The 18,044-nt window shown below is 34.4% G+C and overlaps 1 protein-coding gene across 2 annotated transcripts in view; it reads right to left on the bottom strand.

Annotated features, from left to right (window-relative positions):
* Positions 1-18,044, bottom strand: part of LOC142358741 (ankyrin repeat and SAM domain-containing protein 3-like) — a 137,895-nt gene that overhangs the window by 47,984 nt on the left and 71,867 nt on the right. For both annotated transcript variants that reach the window (XM_075410289.1, XM_075410290.1), the window contains exon 7: positions 1,155-1,275. In XM_075410289.1, coding sequence (XP_075266404.1) covers positions 1,155-1,275 — 121 coding nt within the window. The remainder of the gene's footprint in view (positions 1-1,154; positions 1,276-18,044) is intronic.

Raw genomic sequence — 18,044 nt, forward strand, 5'->3', positions numbered from 1 at the left:
CATTATCAATTGCGGAGGGTTGGATATTACAGCAACTTTTAAAAGTTTTTAAAAAATCGTACCAACAAAAAAAACGAAATAGTCGAATAAACCTTTAAAAACAGTTAGCCGTATGCACCATTCTGTCGCAAAAAATTAATAAAATCAAAAAGTCGTTCATTCATTGCAGTGCGTGAACCAAAAACTTGGCTCGCTCAGCAGAGACAAGTTCCACGGCAATTTTACTCACTGTCTTTTGTAGATCAAAACCCCTTGAAATCAAAGTACTTCCGGTAATAAAAAAACGCGAAGAAAACCAAAACTCTGAGTTAAAATAGAACGCAACTAAGAGCTCGCTATGGGAGCTATTAACAAGTCAAACAGCTGCTGAAAATCTGTCCAACATAATTACTCCGTATGTTATTTAGGAAAGAAAAATTTTCATAGATTGCGAAGTTAGAATTCCACATTTTTTGTGATCCTCTAGTGGATATTCAGCAGATTGAGTTCAGAGCCTTTTGGGTTTAGAGCCAAGTATTCTCTTTGTTCAGCAAAGATTGGGTTCAGCGACTGATCACAAAATCAAATTATCAAGCCTCCTTTTAACGTTATCTTTTTACGAACAGAAATTTAGCTAAAACCATTCTCTTGGGGGAGGGGCGGTGTGACCGAAGGGAGCCAAACTTTTAAGATCTGCACATCATGAAATAGTCTCTTCGAAACAGCTTCGGTGAATATTATACTTAGAGACTAAAAGGCGCAAGGTTCTACGAGCTGCTCAGCCACTTAATGTCCTCCAGACTTTACCCGTTAATCTCGCTCTTGAGGACAAAAATGATCAGACGAAAAATTGGTCAAGCAAAAAATTGCATTAAAAAAGACCACAGTACTAGCCCCAGGACTAATATAATTGCTACAAGCTTTGTTTGGGCTCAATTAATAATGTCCTTTCGGGATCTCGTAATGGCATAAATAAGTACGACAGGGAGAGCAATAAAAAATTGCCATATGTAATCTGTTACAAGGTCTAAAACAATGGCTTAATTCTGGTTGAGACAACAATAATATACAAGCACCTGATCTATTTTTGAACAGCCGAATTTCTAACCAATTGCTTGGCATACCCTCTTATTAACATTCGAAAGTTCAAGTCATAATGAGCTATGGAAACTAACTTCTGAAGATATGGGTACTGTACTATGCCCTGTTTGAATTCGACCCCTCTTCTGACTTCAACTACTTTGACATTATCGTTTCCCATCTTGTCGACACTCTTTTTTCCAGCAACCCTCGTATCTGCAACACGACAGAATAGATATTCTAAATTCAAAAGGGGAAGCAAACTAAAACAGTTGGAAGGATTCAAAAAGAAAATGCGCACAAAATATTAAATCAGCCTAACGCACAACTCACATGTTCTTGCAGAACATTTTGCCGAAAGACGTATGGTTTTATATTTCAAAAAGTAGAAAACCGATGTAATAAAACCCTAATTTTGATATTGAAGAGCAAGAAACTAAATCATCTGAAACATAGCCGCAATAGACACTTGTGGCCTTCCATGAATTGAAACAACTAAAGAAACAAGATAGGCAGATTGACCAAAAGTCCTTTAGTACACCACTAGATTTAATGGGTTAGATACGTACTGTCACTTTTATGATACACATACGGTCTATAAGGAAAAAGCACAAAAAAAGCTATTTTAAAATTGATTTTCGGAATCAAAAACCCAAGACTAATACTCAAGAATTAGGGCATATAAGTTTGGCACTACTTAGATGCACACTATTGATCTTTAATTAGTAAACTTTCATAAAATAAAGTTCAATAATTTAGTTCAGAAGTCATTTTTTGAGCGAGGTAAGTCACGCAATCGACCTTAAAGCAGAAATGACGTCACGCAGACAAATTTTAACTGCAAAGCAGTGGAAGACACTGAAGACAAATTTCAACTGCAAAGCAGTAGAAGACATTGAAGATGATTTTTCAATGACTTCAATGACTTCAGTAGAAGTCGCTGAAGTTATTGAAAAAGTCAGGTTAAGACGAAACAAAATTATGTTAGACGAAGTAAAAAAACATAGAAGGACTGAAAAACAATTTAAAGAATTGAATGAAAAACTAAGAAGTACTCTACCTGAACAGCAGATCAATTAACTAAAACAAACCAAAACACATACAAAATCATCTCAAAAAGTTGAGAAACCAAAACAATCAAACAAACTTAACAAAAATGTACTCATTGCTGAAACCTTGAAGCTTTTACCCCTAAGGCAAAAATTGATCCCTTCGAGAAAACAAATTTCATAAAAAAATTGAAAACCAATTTTTGTCTGCGAAATCCGTCCAGTATTAAATCTGCAAGACCTGAAAAAAAATCATTGGCCCTTGACGATCGATTAACTCGAAATGACCGAAATTTTTTTAATAAATCAAAAGCAAACTTTAATGAAACGTTGCTGAAAATTGCGATATTATTATCTTCAAAATTATTTCTATGTCTCTAGAGACTATCCAGTTACCCCAGTCCAAGCCTTAAAAAATTCATTGGCCAAAAGATCGATAGGCAATAATTTTTAAGAAACTTTAAATTTCAAAAAACAGAAATTCGTTCTATTAAAAAGTTGAAAACCTTTCAATTGCCCCCTATTAACTTTTTATTAACATACTATCAAAACCCTGATTGAGGTTACCTGGCTACTGAGGCAAGAAAAACTGAATAAACTGTGAGAACGGATAAATTTCAAAGACTTCAAGGAAACCTTAAAAAAATTGCAGATTTTATCCAAAAACTAAAGCTAAAATTCGTAACATTACAATGTTGAAAACCATTCCATTGTTACTAGAAACTACGCAGTATCCTATTATCAAACCTTAAAGGAGATTCCCTGACCCCTGAAGCTGAAAAATCTCAAAAAATTTCATAATACTTCAAAAAAATCGCAAAAATTAGTATCATTTTGCGTGTTTGTGTTTGTAGTACCAACACATATAGCTCGAATAAATGGCCAAAACACGTAACGTTATTTGTCGTGCAAAAGCGCTTTATCGATTTTAAAACTTCAACCTAAGACTATTAAAACTAAAAATTCAAAAAAATCCCAAAACACGAAAAATTGCACCATTTTGAGCCCAAAAACACATAAAACTGACCTTTTAACCTTAAATTAAGGCCATCCCAGCAGCTGCGCCATTCTAAGCACTTGAAAGACTACTAACCCCCCACTTTGGGCCTCTAATGAAACTTAATTCCAGCAGGCTTTAACTGTTTATCCCGTTTTGAAAGATCGAAGTCATTGAAAAAATGTGTGAACACATCTTTAAAAAAAACGCAGCGCCTCAATTCAATTCAAATTCTCTGAATTCTAAAAAATTAGGAGCGCAATAATAGCCACCTGGAATTGCTGACGCGGCTATTAAAAAGATTCCTGAAACTGACTGGATTTTTTTGTAATACTGATAACCCAGCCTGGGATTTAAAAAAAAAGGACAAAAAACTTTTGAAGTGCATAATTTTTGAAGTGTGGATTATTTTTTTGTCATTCCGTAGTCAGACATTCCCCTGTATCTCAATTAGGGGATCAAGGGGCTAATATCAGTACCAATAATCATTAGAGATGGTAACTAAGACTTATGAGAACCATTTATAAGCAGCGGGCATCTATAATTGGGCTGTATGGGCTTATACCAATTCCGAATTATCCCATCATAGAATTTTTTCGTTGCCGAGTAACTCCTCTTTAAAAGAACTTTGAACGACATAAGCGCAGAATAAAACTAGCTCCGAGACATCAAAAAGAATCCACGGAAAATGTTGAGCAATCTGACTTGCTGTAAAGCGAACAAATTCTTATTCCACAAAACAAAAAACACCAGTACAATTAGTGATCTACAATTCGAAGAACTGCCAGAGACTAAACAAAAACTAGACCTAGAATGGACAATGAATGAACTGCATCAAAGAAACCGAAGTCAAAATGTTTAAAACCACTAACGAGAAAATGAATTTTGTTCATACATCACGCCGCAAAATAGCTTTTTGCTCCACTTCCTGTTTCGGCGTGACCAAAATCATCCCTTCAAATTGACTTCAAAAATCATGATCATAGCTGATAGATTGCCAGAAAATAGCCGCAATAGCTTCGTAGATCTGCAGTCTGAAAAAAAAACAGTAAAGACAGACCAAAAAAATTCGTCTTTTCATTGAAGGCTGATATGTAACATTTTGATTAAAAATCTATATACGTTTTTGCTGCATGTAATAGCTGCTCTCAACTAACCTTCATTTAGAGTGACACACACCCATTTGACCTTATCTCTGAATTAAAGTAAATGAAAGTCAACTTCAAAGTGAGGAAGTCGTTTTTGAGAGTGAGGTACGTCAAGTGTGACCAAAAATTTAATTACGCGAATGAACAAAAAAACTCGCTCCACTAAGAGCGAAAAGTGAAGTCACACACGCACTTCAGTTGAAATTGCATGAAGGAATGAACAACAAATTTCGCGACGAAATAAAAAAACATAGCAGGACAAGTCCTGACGTACAATTCAAAGAATTTTCTTGTCTAAACAAAAACTAGACCTGCAATGAACTATGAATGGATTTGAAAAATCATTTAGAAATAAATCCGATCCAAACAATCGAAAAAACAGTAAAAATCAAAGTGAAATTGCCGCATGTGAACAAAAAACCACTAGCGAGAAAGCGAATTTTTGTTCACACACCGTTTTCTCACTATACTTTAAAATTAGAGAGAAAAAATTTCACGACGCGAAACCACTCGATTTTTCGCTACACTTCCTGTTTCGGCGTGACCAAAATCACCACTCCAATATGACTTCAAAAATCATGAAGATGTGTGAACAGATCTTAAAAAAACAGATTCGGAAGAACTCCGGAAACGACTCGAAGTGAAAATCCATTTAAACGCCATCCAACTACTAATCAAACAAAACGTGCCTTCACTTATTTATGATTATCTTGAAACAAAACCATGAAACAAAAAAGTAAAAACAATAAAATCAAATCTGTTGAAATATGATTAAAAAAAATCTGATCAAATTTTGTTATTAATTGAGATCCCGAAAAAACTATCTCTGCCAAAATAACTTCATGAAAACAACTAGTACTTACTAAAACCACTTATGTGAATGTGAATTTTTAAAAAAAAAAACTTGAGGCTAAATTATGAAAAAAAAGCTCTTAGAAACAACTTTCACTAAAAAACTGGAAAAAGTTATTAATTTTTTTTTATATTTCAAAATCATATAAATCCAAAGAAAAATTACCTTCAGCCAATAGGAGATGCTCGCAAAACAACAGGCAAGTCATAATAGGCTAAGCAATTTGGCTAAAAACAGAAAAAAAACAGAACATACCCGGCAGATTGTCGGAAAATAGCCGCCGTTGATACCAATAAGCATGATTGGGATTGAAATAATAGAAGATATTGAAAAAAAAAGATTTTTGCACAAAAACATTTTTTAAGTCCGATTTATTTTGATGGCATTTCGTAGTTGAACATACTTCTGTTTCTTAGAGAGAGGCTACAGGGGCTCCTATCAATAACAATAAGCATTAGAGATGGTAAATAAGACTTATAGGAACGACGTTCAAATAGCGGGCATCTAAAATTGGGCTTTATGGGTTTATCCCGTTTCTATTTCTGACGTCCATTTTTGTACTAACTCTGTTCATTTTGAATTGCTTCGCTGAGCAACTGATGTTCAAAATCACTTTTAGCAGAATGAGAGAAGAGAGAAACTAGCCTAGAAAAGTCAAAAAGATTTCACGCAAAATTTTGAAAAGGCGGCAAAATGAGGTAAAGCGAAACATTTTTTTATTCGACGAAGTAAAAAAAAAATAGGAGCGCTATAATAGCCGGCTGAGAAGATGAGGGCGGCTATTAATAAAAATTGTAAAAAAAAATTTAGAAAAATAATTCCAATTTTCGTCTTTTCTTTGTCATATTTCTCAACAAATGATTTGTACCCACAAAACTGTAACCAATTGTTATCTTAAATTTGCTCAAGCAGAAGGGGTTTCTTCAATACCCATTTGAGCCAGTAAAACAAAATAATCGTCAAAAAAACGTAAAACAATATAATCGTCAAAAAAACGTAAAAATTAGCCCGAAAATCATCAAAATACATTTAAACCTCCGAATCATCATAAAATTCACATGAATTTCCAGAAACCTTCAAACCACTACGGAAACCATCCTAAAGTTTAAACAAAATCATAGTCAAACCTGTTAACCAAAATAAATTAAAAATGCTTTAAAATGAATTTTAATTTTACGCTAACAAAAAATTTCGCTCGCTTACAGAATTTTTTTTCATACATCAATTTCGCGCTCTCTAGAAAACAGCGATATGAACAAAAAACCACTCTCTTTTCGCTCCACTCTTCATTATGTTCAGCAACAAAATCACTCCAAATTTTTTTCTCAAGTGTTTCTCAAAGTGTTTCTTTTCCCGCTTCAAAATTCACTCCAATAAAATTGATTTAAAAAAAGGACTTCTCCAATACTCCTCTTCGAGTCGTAACAAAAGACAGCGCCCCAATACAATTCAAATTCTTTGAATTGTAAAAACCAAGAGAAGGCCAATAATAGCCCCAGGTATCGCTGTGCGGCTATTAAAAATGTGTGAACAGCGGGGTTGAGAATTAGGGCGGTTGTTAGAACAATTAAGATCACGCAATAGTCGCAAATAGGGCTGCTAAAATAGGCGGCTGAGAATATGAGGGCGGCTGTTAGAAAAATTAAGATCGATCACGCAATAATCATAAAGTCAATCGGGATAAAGTTTCTCAAAAATCAAATGAGCAGACGGAAAACGAATGATCTGAAGAAAACGCAAGTGGTCAGACAAAAATGGATTAAATAGTACAAAAGAAAACAGGAACAAAAAATTGGTACAAATTCCACTGGCGATCAATTGCAAAAGAAAATGCAAATAGTAATTTTCTGAAACTCACTATTTAACAGCGGACGACAATATTTGAACAATGGCTTTAACGATTTCTGTATTTATGTAGGCAAATAAAAGCTTAATTGGTTCTAGCAAACAAATGCGAGAAAAACATTTTATACAGAAAATTGAAAATTGTAGTTTGTCCATTGCCCCTTCAGAAACAATAACGACTAATTTTTAAATGTTTTTATATCAAAAACAAGCGCATTCAGTTTAAAAAAATTAAGAGCAAAAATAAAGAAACCCGGCAGGTTGCCAGACTATAGCCACCATTGATTCCCATGACACCAATTGGGATCGAAACGAACAGAAAAAATCTGTCGGACAAAATTTTAAAAGCTTGCTATATTGATTCGAATTTGTAGTTAGACATACTCCTCTTCATTAAAGAGGGGCTACAGGGATTATTATCAATGGCAAATGGTGTGAGATCACTTATTAAACTCTAAAAATTTTGCAGATCAATCATGTTTCGCCTGTCTTTTATGCCTCTCCTCTTACAAATTATGTTTGGTTATATAGCACCTTAATATGTAAAAAATAGCATGTGCACGTGCAGCTGAGGGCGGAAAGGTTACATGGCCACTAAGCGGGAAGGGGCACATAATAGATCCAAGTTTTATCAAAACTATTACTCGGAACAAAATCATTCAGATGTAACCGATAAATCAGGTTAAGCGTAATTTTAAATCAATGTTTCATAAGTGGTCTAATGGTTATCGAAATATTTTGAAAATATTCAATTATCGGTTTAAAAAATTCAATTACCGGTGTAACTGGCCTCGAGTTCAGTTTTCAAAAATCAATGCTTTTCCTTGAGTTTTGTTCGCTGAGTAGCTTCGCTTTGAACTTTTGACCACAATGAATTAAAAATGTCAACTCCTTTAACAACAACGCAACCTCAGAGAGCAACAGAAACAATGGAAACACAAGTAATGAAAACATATTTATGAATTTTGAGAGCTAATTTGATTGGCTTCCTAAGTTAGACATACTCCTGCTCATTAAAGTAGAAACAAAAATTAGCATCAATGCCAATTAACATTAGACCATTTTTGATTTCGTTTTTTGGTATTAAATCTGTTCGGAAATTTTTAGAACCAATTTTCAAGTGATTACAACTAAATTTAGCATATTCATTTAAAAAAACTGAAAGACAAAATAAACAAACTCTACAGGTTGCCGGACAACAGCCGCCATTGGCTCCCATCGCCCAAATTGGGATAGAAACAAGAACAAAAGAGACATCAATTTTAAAAGCGTGCTATTTTGATTGGATTTTGTAGCTAGAACTACTCCTGTTTCATAAAGTGATGATACAAGAATTAGTATCAAAACCAAAGAACATTAGCCTCCGGAACCGAGACTATTAAGAGAAAAATCAAAAACCGGGAGTCTAAAACTTGGCAGCAAACATTTATCCCGTGTTCATTTTGAATTCGTTTTTCGATATTGACTATGTTCGGGAACCATTAGAACTAATTTTCAAATGCAGAACCAATAAACAATTTTCAAAAAATTCTAATTCTTTGTTTCATAATTAGCTAAAAGCATAACGAGATATTTTGAATGCTTACAAATTCAACACTTAGCTTTATGGGTGTAAATGACTCCGAGTTCAAATTTCAAAAATCGATCTAAAATTTGGGAGCTATTTTGATTGAATTTTGCAATTGAACATACTCAGAGAAAAGATGCAAGTATGAGTATCAATGCCAGCAAACATTAGAATTCGGAACCAAGACTAATTAGAAAAAAAACCGGGCGTCTTAAACTTGGCTGCAGGTTTTATCCCGTTTATAATTTTCAATCAGTTTATCGAAATTGACTCTGTTCATTTTAGATTGTTTTGTTGAGCAACTGCTGCTTTAAACCACTTTGAATAGAATGAACTTAGAGAGAAGTTTAGGAAGTAAAAAAGTTCACGCAAAATATCGAAAAATAGAGCAAAATTCGCTAAAGTAAAAAAATGTTAATTGACAAAGTAAGAAAAACAGGAGCGCATAATTGACAAAGTAAAAAAATAGCAGTACAAGTCCTGAACAACAATCCAAAGAAGTGAATGCAAACCTTGATCACTTGACTAACAGAAATGTACAACACAAGCCAAACAAAAAAATTTTTACAGAAATTATGAATTAACAAAACAGAATTGGTATTACAGACACTACGGTTGTTTAAGTAACAAAAACTGATAATTATTATACAAAAAAGCACAAAAACGGCAAATTCACAGATATCTTTCCGGACACAAACGGAAAGCAAAAGCAAAAAACAAACTAATTTTTTTTGTAAAAGCAAAATTTCAATAAAAAAATCTTTCGAGTATTGTTATTGTCCTCAAAACAATTTTGTTATATTAAAATTGATTCCAGAACCCAGCAGCAAGATAGGCTACTTGTTAACATGAGATAGGCTACTGATTAAGATCATCAAGATTGGTCACTGATTACAAAATTGACAATCTGCAGGCTACAATAGAAATTCGGTTGGTAAAGGAGCCAAACCGAGAAAAGATAAAAATCTTAACAATTTTCAACATAGCTTCTGTGATACTATCATCAATTCATAACCATAGTTTTTAACCTCATAAACGTTTTGGTGCTTCCTTAAGCTAAAAGAAAATGAAATTGAACCAGAAGTTTCCAAAAACTTGACAAATAGCATCTTTTTTAAAAACTGCTGAAATTTGTGTCTATATCTTCAAAAATTTATCTGGTCATTAAAAATTTTCCATTAACTCAAATTTAGGCCCGAAATTTGTTAAATTGGTCATTAAAAGTAAATCGAGCCAAAAGAATGTTCAAAAAATTGAAAAAAAAATCATTTAACCTATTAGCAAAATTTAATTAAAAGTTGCAAATCATTGTGATAACCAGACCTTCAATATGATTTTTGTGTTGTTTAAAAAACCATCAACCCAATTTCAAGCCTTAAAAAGGTTTATTTGACCTATAAAATTAAAGAATCATAAATTAAATACAAAAATTTGCAAAAAATGTTTTAACTCTGGCGTTGAGTTGGCATAAACAATAAAAACAAAAATTTCTAACATAAATTAAAACCATTAGCATAAAAACAAAATTTGCATAGCATACTAGTCATATATAATCTATGACCGACCTTTAAAATAACCAAAGTAAAAAAAAGTGACAAAAAAAAGAAATTGCTGCATTCAGGGCTCAAAAACAGCAAACACTTATTCGCCTTCAATTTAGTCTTTAGAGCAGTTTCAGTATATTAATCAATTTCAGAACTACTGAAGCCCGCTGAGGTTCTCTATTGCAACTAAAGCCCGTTGAGCTGAGCTTCACCTGTTTATCCCGTTTCAAAAGCTAAATGTCGTGGAAAAAGAAAACGTGAAAACGTCTTACAGAAGAACATAGCAGGACAAGTCCTGAATTATAATTCCAAAGAAAAAGGTAAAAACCTTAAAAAACAGCAGATAAATTGAACAATTCCAGCCAAAAAACAGTCTAAAAAGTGTAGAGAAACAAAAAAAACTAAGCAAAAATAACACGACTAAAGTCAGGCAAATTGCTCAAACGACCACCGAGCAGTTGGCTTTGTCAGTAGCTAGCTACAGTTTAATGAAGCTAGCTTTAGCTTAATTGAGGGGGCGTGAGGTGAGTACAGCGGGGGGGGGGGGGGGCTGATGGCGCGGGGGCAACAGTCGGGAAGGGTGGGTCAACCGTCGGAGGGGGTCTTTGGCTGCACGGCGCCCTTACGACGTGAACTATGAGCATGGGTGTGGATCGGAGGGAGGGGGTGAGTGAGGGGGTTGATGCGGGGGTGTGGGGGTCAACATCTATGAACCGCCCTTCACACCAGAAGTATAAGTCTCCAAAACAGTTTCTGTTAATCGCATACTTGGAGACGTGAGCCAAGGGCTCCAAGAGTACTTAACGCCCTGTACGCTACCTGTCTATGCCATTTTTTAGGACGAAAAGTCAAATGGGTCAGACAAAGATTCGGTCAAGCAAAAAATCGCATAAACAAGACCAACAGGAGTAATATAATTGCTAAACTTCCTTTCAGAGCAATAAATAATTATTGCCAGAACTATTGAAGCCTTTAGCCTGAAGGCCAGATTTTATCTACTTAAATATACCCATTACCCACGCAAAAGCCTTGAAAGTGGTTGGTTGGCCACTTGCAAGATGGAAAAACGAGAAAACTGACAAATACTTTATAATTGAAAACTTAAAAATTTATTGAAAGTTTATAAAGTCACAATATTGCTAGGTTCAAAACCAATGTTCTGTCTCACGAATCTCTCCAGTAATAGACCTACAAGACGGCTTAGACATGGCCTTTAAAGGTCAATAAACTCAGAAAATGGCAAAAATTTTTAAAATAAAATTGAAAACAATTACATACCTTATTAAAATGTTGCTAAAATTGGTCATGTTACTATCTTCAGATACATTTCAATGTCACTGCAAACTATCGAACTTCAGGCCCAAATGTTTCAACAACCAATAGAGATAAAGTCAGAAAACAATAGTAACTTTTAGAAAACTCGACAAAAACTTCAAATTATAAAAAATTCGTGGAATTAAAATGTTGAAAAACATTCCATTGCAACTAGCACTATTCATTATCATACATTATTTTCTAACCCTAAAAAGGTTCCCTGGCCCTTGAGGCTAGAAAAACTCAAAAGCAAAAAATTTTCAAAATAATAGCAAATATTAAAATCATTTAGCGTGCTTATGTTTGCAGTACCAAAAAATATAGAATATAAAATGGTCATAAGAAGTAATTAAGCCTTGCATGAGATCATTATCAACTTTGAAAAACGTCAATTTAAGACTATCAGACAAAAAACCTCAAAAATTGGAAAAAAAACTTGCACCATGTTGGGCTCAAAAACTGCTAAAAATGACTAAGCTTGAATTAAGGCCTTACCAGCAACTGCACCACTCGAAGCCGCTAAGCACTTGAAGGACTGCTGAAGCCAACGAACGGCCTCTAATAAAACTTAATGCCTACCAGCAGCTACCTGTTTATCCCGTTTTGAAAGATCAGTCATCGGAAAATTTGTGAAAACAAGGGCGGTGGAATACGAGAAACAACTCGAAGAGTCAACTCAGACTAAATTTTACCTAATTCGGAAATATCAAAGAAATAAAAAACACAGCCGGCAGATTGCCGGAAAACAGCCGCGATAGAGGTTTGTGGCCTTCAACGAATTGGAACGATTTAAGAAATAAGATAGACAGATCGACCACCAGTCCTAATAGACCAATAGTCTGACTGTCAATTTTATGATACATTCAGTCTATAAGGAAAAGGCCATAAGAGATTTTTCAAAATTGATATTCGAAATCAAAAATTCAAGACTAATAATCAGGAATTAGGTTAAAAATCATATAAGTTTGACACTACTTAGATGCACACTATTGATCTTTAACTTAAAAAATGTTCAAGAAGTTTAAAGTTCCAAAAGTGAGTTCAGAAGTCATTTTTTTAGTGAGGTAAGTCACGCAATTGACCTAAAAGCGAAAATAATGCCACGCACACACACACAAATTTTAACTGCAAAGCAGTAGAAGTCACTGAAGTTATTGAAAAAATCAAATCCAAGAAGTCAGGTTGTAAGAATCATCGATGGAGACGATGAATTAAAAAACACAGCAGGACAAGTCTTGGAATAGAATTCAGAAAAATGAATGAAAAACTTAGAAGTACTCTACCTGAACAGCAGATCAATTGAACAATACCAGCCAAGACACAACCAAAATCATCAAGAAACTCTTGAGCTTTTACCCCAAAGACAAAATTTGATCCCTTTAAAATATTTAATTCCAAAATATGTTAAACGCCAATTTTTCTGAAATCGGTCTAGTATTATGCCTTCAAAACCTGAAAAAAGTTCATTGTCCCTTGATGATCGCTTAACTCGAAAACGACCGAAAAATTAACCAAAAAAAATGAAATCAACGGCAAATTTTAATAAAATGTTGCTGAGAATTGTGATAATATCTTCAGAACCATTTCTGTGTCTCTAGAGGCTGTCTAGTAACTCAATTCCAAGCCTTAAAAAATTCATTGGCACAAATATCGATAGGCAATGATTTTTAGAAATTTCAAAACCTGAATAAAAGACAAACGTTTTGAAAAAACTTGAAATTGCAATTTTTTTTCAAAGAATTTGATAAAAATTGAAAGGTTAAATTGTTGAAAAGAAATCCATTGAAACCAGGCAGTAACTTTTCATCAGACCGTGGAATAGGTTTTCTTTAGAATGGACGAACATCAAAAATTGACAAAAACTAAAGGAGACCTTAAAAAATTGCAGATTTCATCAAAAAATGCTAAGATTCTAGACATTAAAAAGTTGAAAACCAGTCCATTGTAACTAGAAACTATGCAGTGCGCTATTATCAAACCTTAAAGGGGATTCCCTAGCCCCTGAAGCTGGAAAAAAAACCCAAAAAATGACAAACATTTTCAAACTTGAAAAAAATTGCAAAAATTAGTATCATTTTGCGTGTTTGTGTTTGTAGTGCCAAAACATAAACATAGGTGGCAGATTGCCAGAAAATAGCCGCAATAGTTTCGTAGATCGGCAGTCTAAAAAAACAGTAAAAAAGAAAGACCAAAAAATTCGTCTTTTCATTGAAGGCTGTTCTGTTACATTTTGATTAAAAATCTGTATAAGTTATTGCTGCCTCTATCAGCTGATCTCAAATAACCTTCATTTAGAGTGACACACACCCATTTGACCTTATCTCTTTGAATTAAAGTAAAAAAAGTCAATTTCAAAGTGAGGAAGTCATTTTTGAGAGTGAGGTAAGTCAAGTGTGACCAAAAATTTAATCATGCGCATGAACAAAAAAACTCGCTCCACTAGGAGCAAAAAATGACGTCACACATGCAATTCAGTTGAAATTGCATGAACAAATGAAGAAAAAGTGGCTAAGACGTCATATGGTCGTAACAAAAATCATGACGACGAAATAAAAAAAACAAGAGAAGGCCAATAATAGCCCCAGCTATCGCTGTGCGGCTATTAACAAACACATAGCTCATAAAGTGGTCGTAACAAGTAATTTTGTCTCGCAAAAAGCCTTCATCAACTTTAAAAAACTTCAACTTAAGACAAATCAAACAAAAAGCCTCAAAAAAAATCACAAAAAACATGAAAAATTGTACCCTTTTGAGCTCAAAAACTCCTAAAAATTACCTTCTAACCTTAAATTAGGGCCATCCCAGCAGCTGCACCACTTTAAGCATTTGAAGGATTACTAAAGCCCACTTTGGGCCTCTAATGAAACTTAATGCCCGCTGGACTTTACCTGTTTATCTCGAAGTCATTGAAAAAATAAGTGAACACATCTTAAAAATACACAGCGCCCAAATACAATTCAAATTCTTTGAATTGTAAAAAAAAACCATGATGTCTCCAATAATAGCCGCTATCGCTTTGCGGCTATTAAGAATCAATAACTCAAAAAAATTGACAAATTGACACAATTCTTAGTTATTAATGTGGGTAGGTAAGTGGGGGGGGGGGTAGTTGAGGGATGTAGGTAGGAGGTGAGGCATGTGGGATGGTAAGTTAAGTGGGGAGGGTGTTGTGGCAAGTGTAGGCAGAGGTAGGTAGGTCTCCCGGGAGGAGGGGTCAGGTAGGTAGTTAGGGGAGAGGAGTAGGTAGGCAGGGGAGATGTGGGAGGTAGGTAGGTAGGGGGGTTTGGGAGGGGTAGGAGCGAAAAACAACGGTAGAGAAGATAGCTGACCATTTAAAATCCTTAGCCGGTTCAGATAGCAGGTCATTTAAATTTTAATATTCAGTTGGCTTGGTATTTCTTCTTCTACAATGTCCATCAACCCGGAAGTGCATTTTAATAACAAACATAGCTGGCAGATTGCCAGAAAATAGATTCGTAGATCGGCAGTCTAGAAAAAACAGTAAAAAAGACAAACCAAAAAAATTCGTCTTTTCATTGAAGGCTGATCTGTTATATTTTGATTAAAAATCTGTATAGGTTATTGCTGCCTCTATTAGCTGATCTCAAATAACCTTCATTTAGAGTGACACACACCCATTTGACTTTATCTCTTTGAATTAAAGTAAACAAAAGTCAATTTCAAAGTGAGGAAGTCATTTTTGAGAGTGAGGTAAGTCAAGCGTGACCAAGAATTTAATCACGCACATGAACAAAAAAACTCGCTCCACTAAGAGCGAAAAATGACGTCACACATGCAATTCAGTTGAAATTGCATGAACGAATGAACAAAAAGTGGTTGTGACGTCATATGGTCGTAACAAAAATCATGACGACGAAATAAAAAAACATAGCAGGACAAGTCCTGACGTACAATTCAAAGAATTTTCTTTGACTAAACAGAAAAATAGACCACGAACGGACTATGAATGGATTGGGAAAACCATTTAGAAAGAAATCCGATCCAAAAAAATCGAAAAAACTGAAAAAATCAAAGTTAAATTGCCGCATGTGAACAAAAAACCACTAGCGAGAAAGCGAATTTTTGTCCAAACACCGTTTTCTCACTCTAATTTAATTTAAGAGCAAAAGAATTTCACGCCGCAAAACCACTCGCTTTTTCACTCCACTTCCAAAATCACTACTCCAATTTGACTTCAAAAATCATGAAAAAGTGTGAACAGATCTTAAAAAAAGACAGCGCCCCAATACAATTCAAATTCTTTGAAATGTAAAAAAAATTAGGAGCGCTATAATAGCCGCCTGGAATTGAGGACGCGGCTATTAATTACCTGAAATTACCTTAAATTTTTTTGCTCTGTCCTCGGGTTCTTGAATCCAGTTTTCTGGCTCATGCATAATCAAAACTACCTTGCAAGACCATAGAAAGCAGTGTTTGTATCACTTCAACTCACTTTGCGTTCTAATTGGGGCACCAATATTGAGAAATTTTAATTTGTAAAAGTCTATAAAACATACCCGGCAGATTGCCGGAAAATAGCCGCCGTTGATTCCAATAAGCACGATTGGGATTGAAAGAACAGAAGATATTGAAAAAAAAAAAGATTTTTGTACAAAAACATTTTTTAAGTCCGATTTATTTTGATGGCATCTCGTAGTTGAACATACTTCTGTTTCTTAGAGAGAGGCTACAGGGGCTACTACCACTACCAATGAGCATTAGAGATGGTAACTAATATTTATAGGAACGACGCTCAAATAGCGGGCATCTAAAATAGGGCTTTATGGGTTTATCCCGTTTCTATTTCTGACTTCAATTTTTATACTGACTCTGTTCATTTTGAATTGCTTTGCTAAGCAACTGATGTTCAAAATCACTTTTAGCAGAATGAGAGAAGAGAGAAACTAGCCTAGAGAAGTCAAAAAGATATCACGCAAAATGTTGAAAAAGCGGCAAAATGAGGTAAAGCGAAACATTTTTTTATTCGACGAAGTAAAAAATACATAGCAGGACAAGTCCTGACGTACAATTCAAAGAATTTCCATTGACCAAACAGAAAAACTAGACTAAAAATGGACTATGAGTGAATTGAGAAAACCATTTTAAAAATCAGATCAAAAAAATTAGAAAAAAAAACAGAAAATCAATGTCAAAATGCCGCATGTGAACAAAGAACCACTAGCGAGAATTTAAAATTTAATTCAAACAAAAAATTAGGCCTAGAATGAGCTGTGAATGGATTGGGAAAACCATTTAGAAAAAAACCGATCCAAAAAATCGAAAAAACAGTAAAAATCAGAGTGAAATTGCCGCATGTGATTAAAAAACCACTACCGAGAAACCGAATTTTTGTTCAAACACCGTTTTCTTACTCTACTTTAAAATTAGGGCGAAAATTCACGCCGCAAAACCACTCGCTTTTTCGCTCCATTTCCTGAGTCGGCGTGACCAAAATCACTATTCCAATTTGACTTCAAAAATCATGAAAATGTGTGAACAGATCTTAAAAAAAAAGACAGCGCCCCAATACAATTCAAATTCTTTGAATTGTAAAAAAACCAAGAGAAGGCCAATAATAGCCCCAGCTATCGCTGTGCGGCTATTAATTAACTGTTAATTTTACACCAATCAAATTCAATAAGAGTATCTGAAACTGTAGATAAATTTGGTCATTAATTAACAATATTGTTACCAATACGAACCAAATCAAAAACATTAATGCTCAAAGTCATACTATGCGAACAAATGGAAATGGGAATTCGATTTACACTGTTACTTATGAAAATGGACTTCGTAAGTTTTTTTGAAATATTCTGAGGACTTTGCTAGGTTAATAAAATTGTTAACAGCAGATCGGTTGAAAGCTCGTAGTTTGTCGTTATAAAATCCTAAGAGCCGCTATATAATTCTTTCATACTTACAATTAATAATTTTTTTATAGATTTTAATTAACTTCTTGTGATAGTTCAATTTCTCTTGCGGAGTCTAAGGTGATAGAAGACAAATAAATTGAAACGAGCATCAGAAGAAAACAAACCCAGCAGATTGCCCGAAAATAACCGCCCTTGGTTCCCATAACAAATTTTGTACAAACAATTTCTAAGTGCGAACTATTTTGATGTTATTTTCGAGCTGAACATACTCCTGTTTCTTAGTGAGACCACACAGGGGCTAGTATCAATACCAATAAGTATTAGAGATGGTAACTAAGAACAAAGTTTGAGTAACGGGCATCTAAAATTGGGCTTCATGGGTTTATCCCGTTTCTATTTCTGATTTCGTTTTCTGATACTGCCTCTGTTCATTTTGAATTGCATTGCTGAGCCACTGCTGTCTAAAAACACATCTAGCAGAATGAGAGAAGAGTTAAACTAGCCTAGAGACGGCAAAAAGATTTCAAGCAAAACGTTAAACAAGTTGTGAATTAAGGTGAAGCGAAAAATTTTAATTCGACGAAGCAAAAAAAAACATAGCAGGACAAGTCCTGACGTACAATTCAAAGAAGTTACATTGACTAATCAAAAAAGTAGACCTAGAACGGACTATGAGTGAATTGGGAAAACCATTTCTAAAAATTCAGATCAAAACAATTTAAAAAAAACAGAAAAGCAATGTCAGAATGCCGCATGTGAAAAACACGAGCAAGAAATGGAAATTTGATTCAAACA

This window comes from Convolutriloba macropyga, chromosome 2 (assembly GCF_964194025.1).
Source record: "Convolutriloba macropyga chromosome 2, txConMacr16.3, whole genome shotgun sequence".
Taxonomy (NCBI): domain Eukaryota; kingdom Metazoa; phylum Xenacoelomorpha; order Acoela; family Convolutidae; genus Convolutriloba; species Convolutriloba macropyga.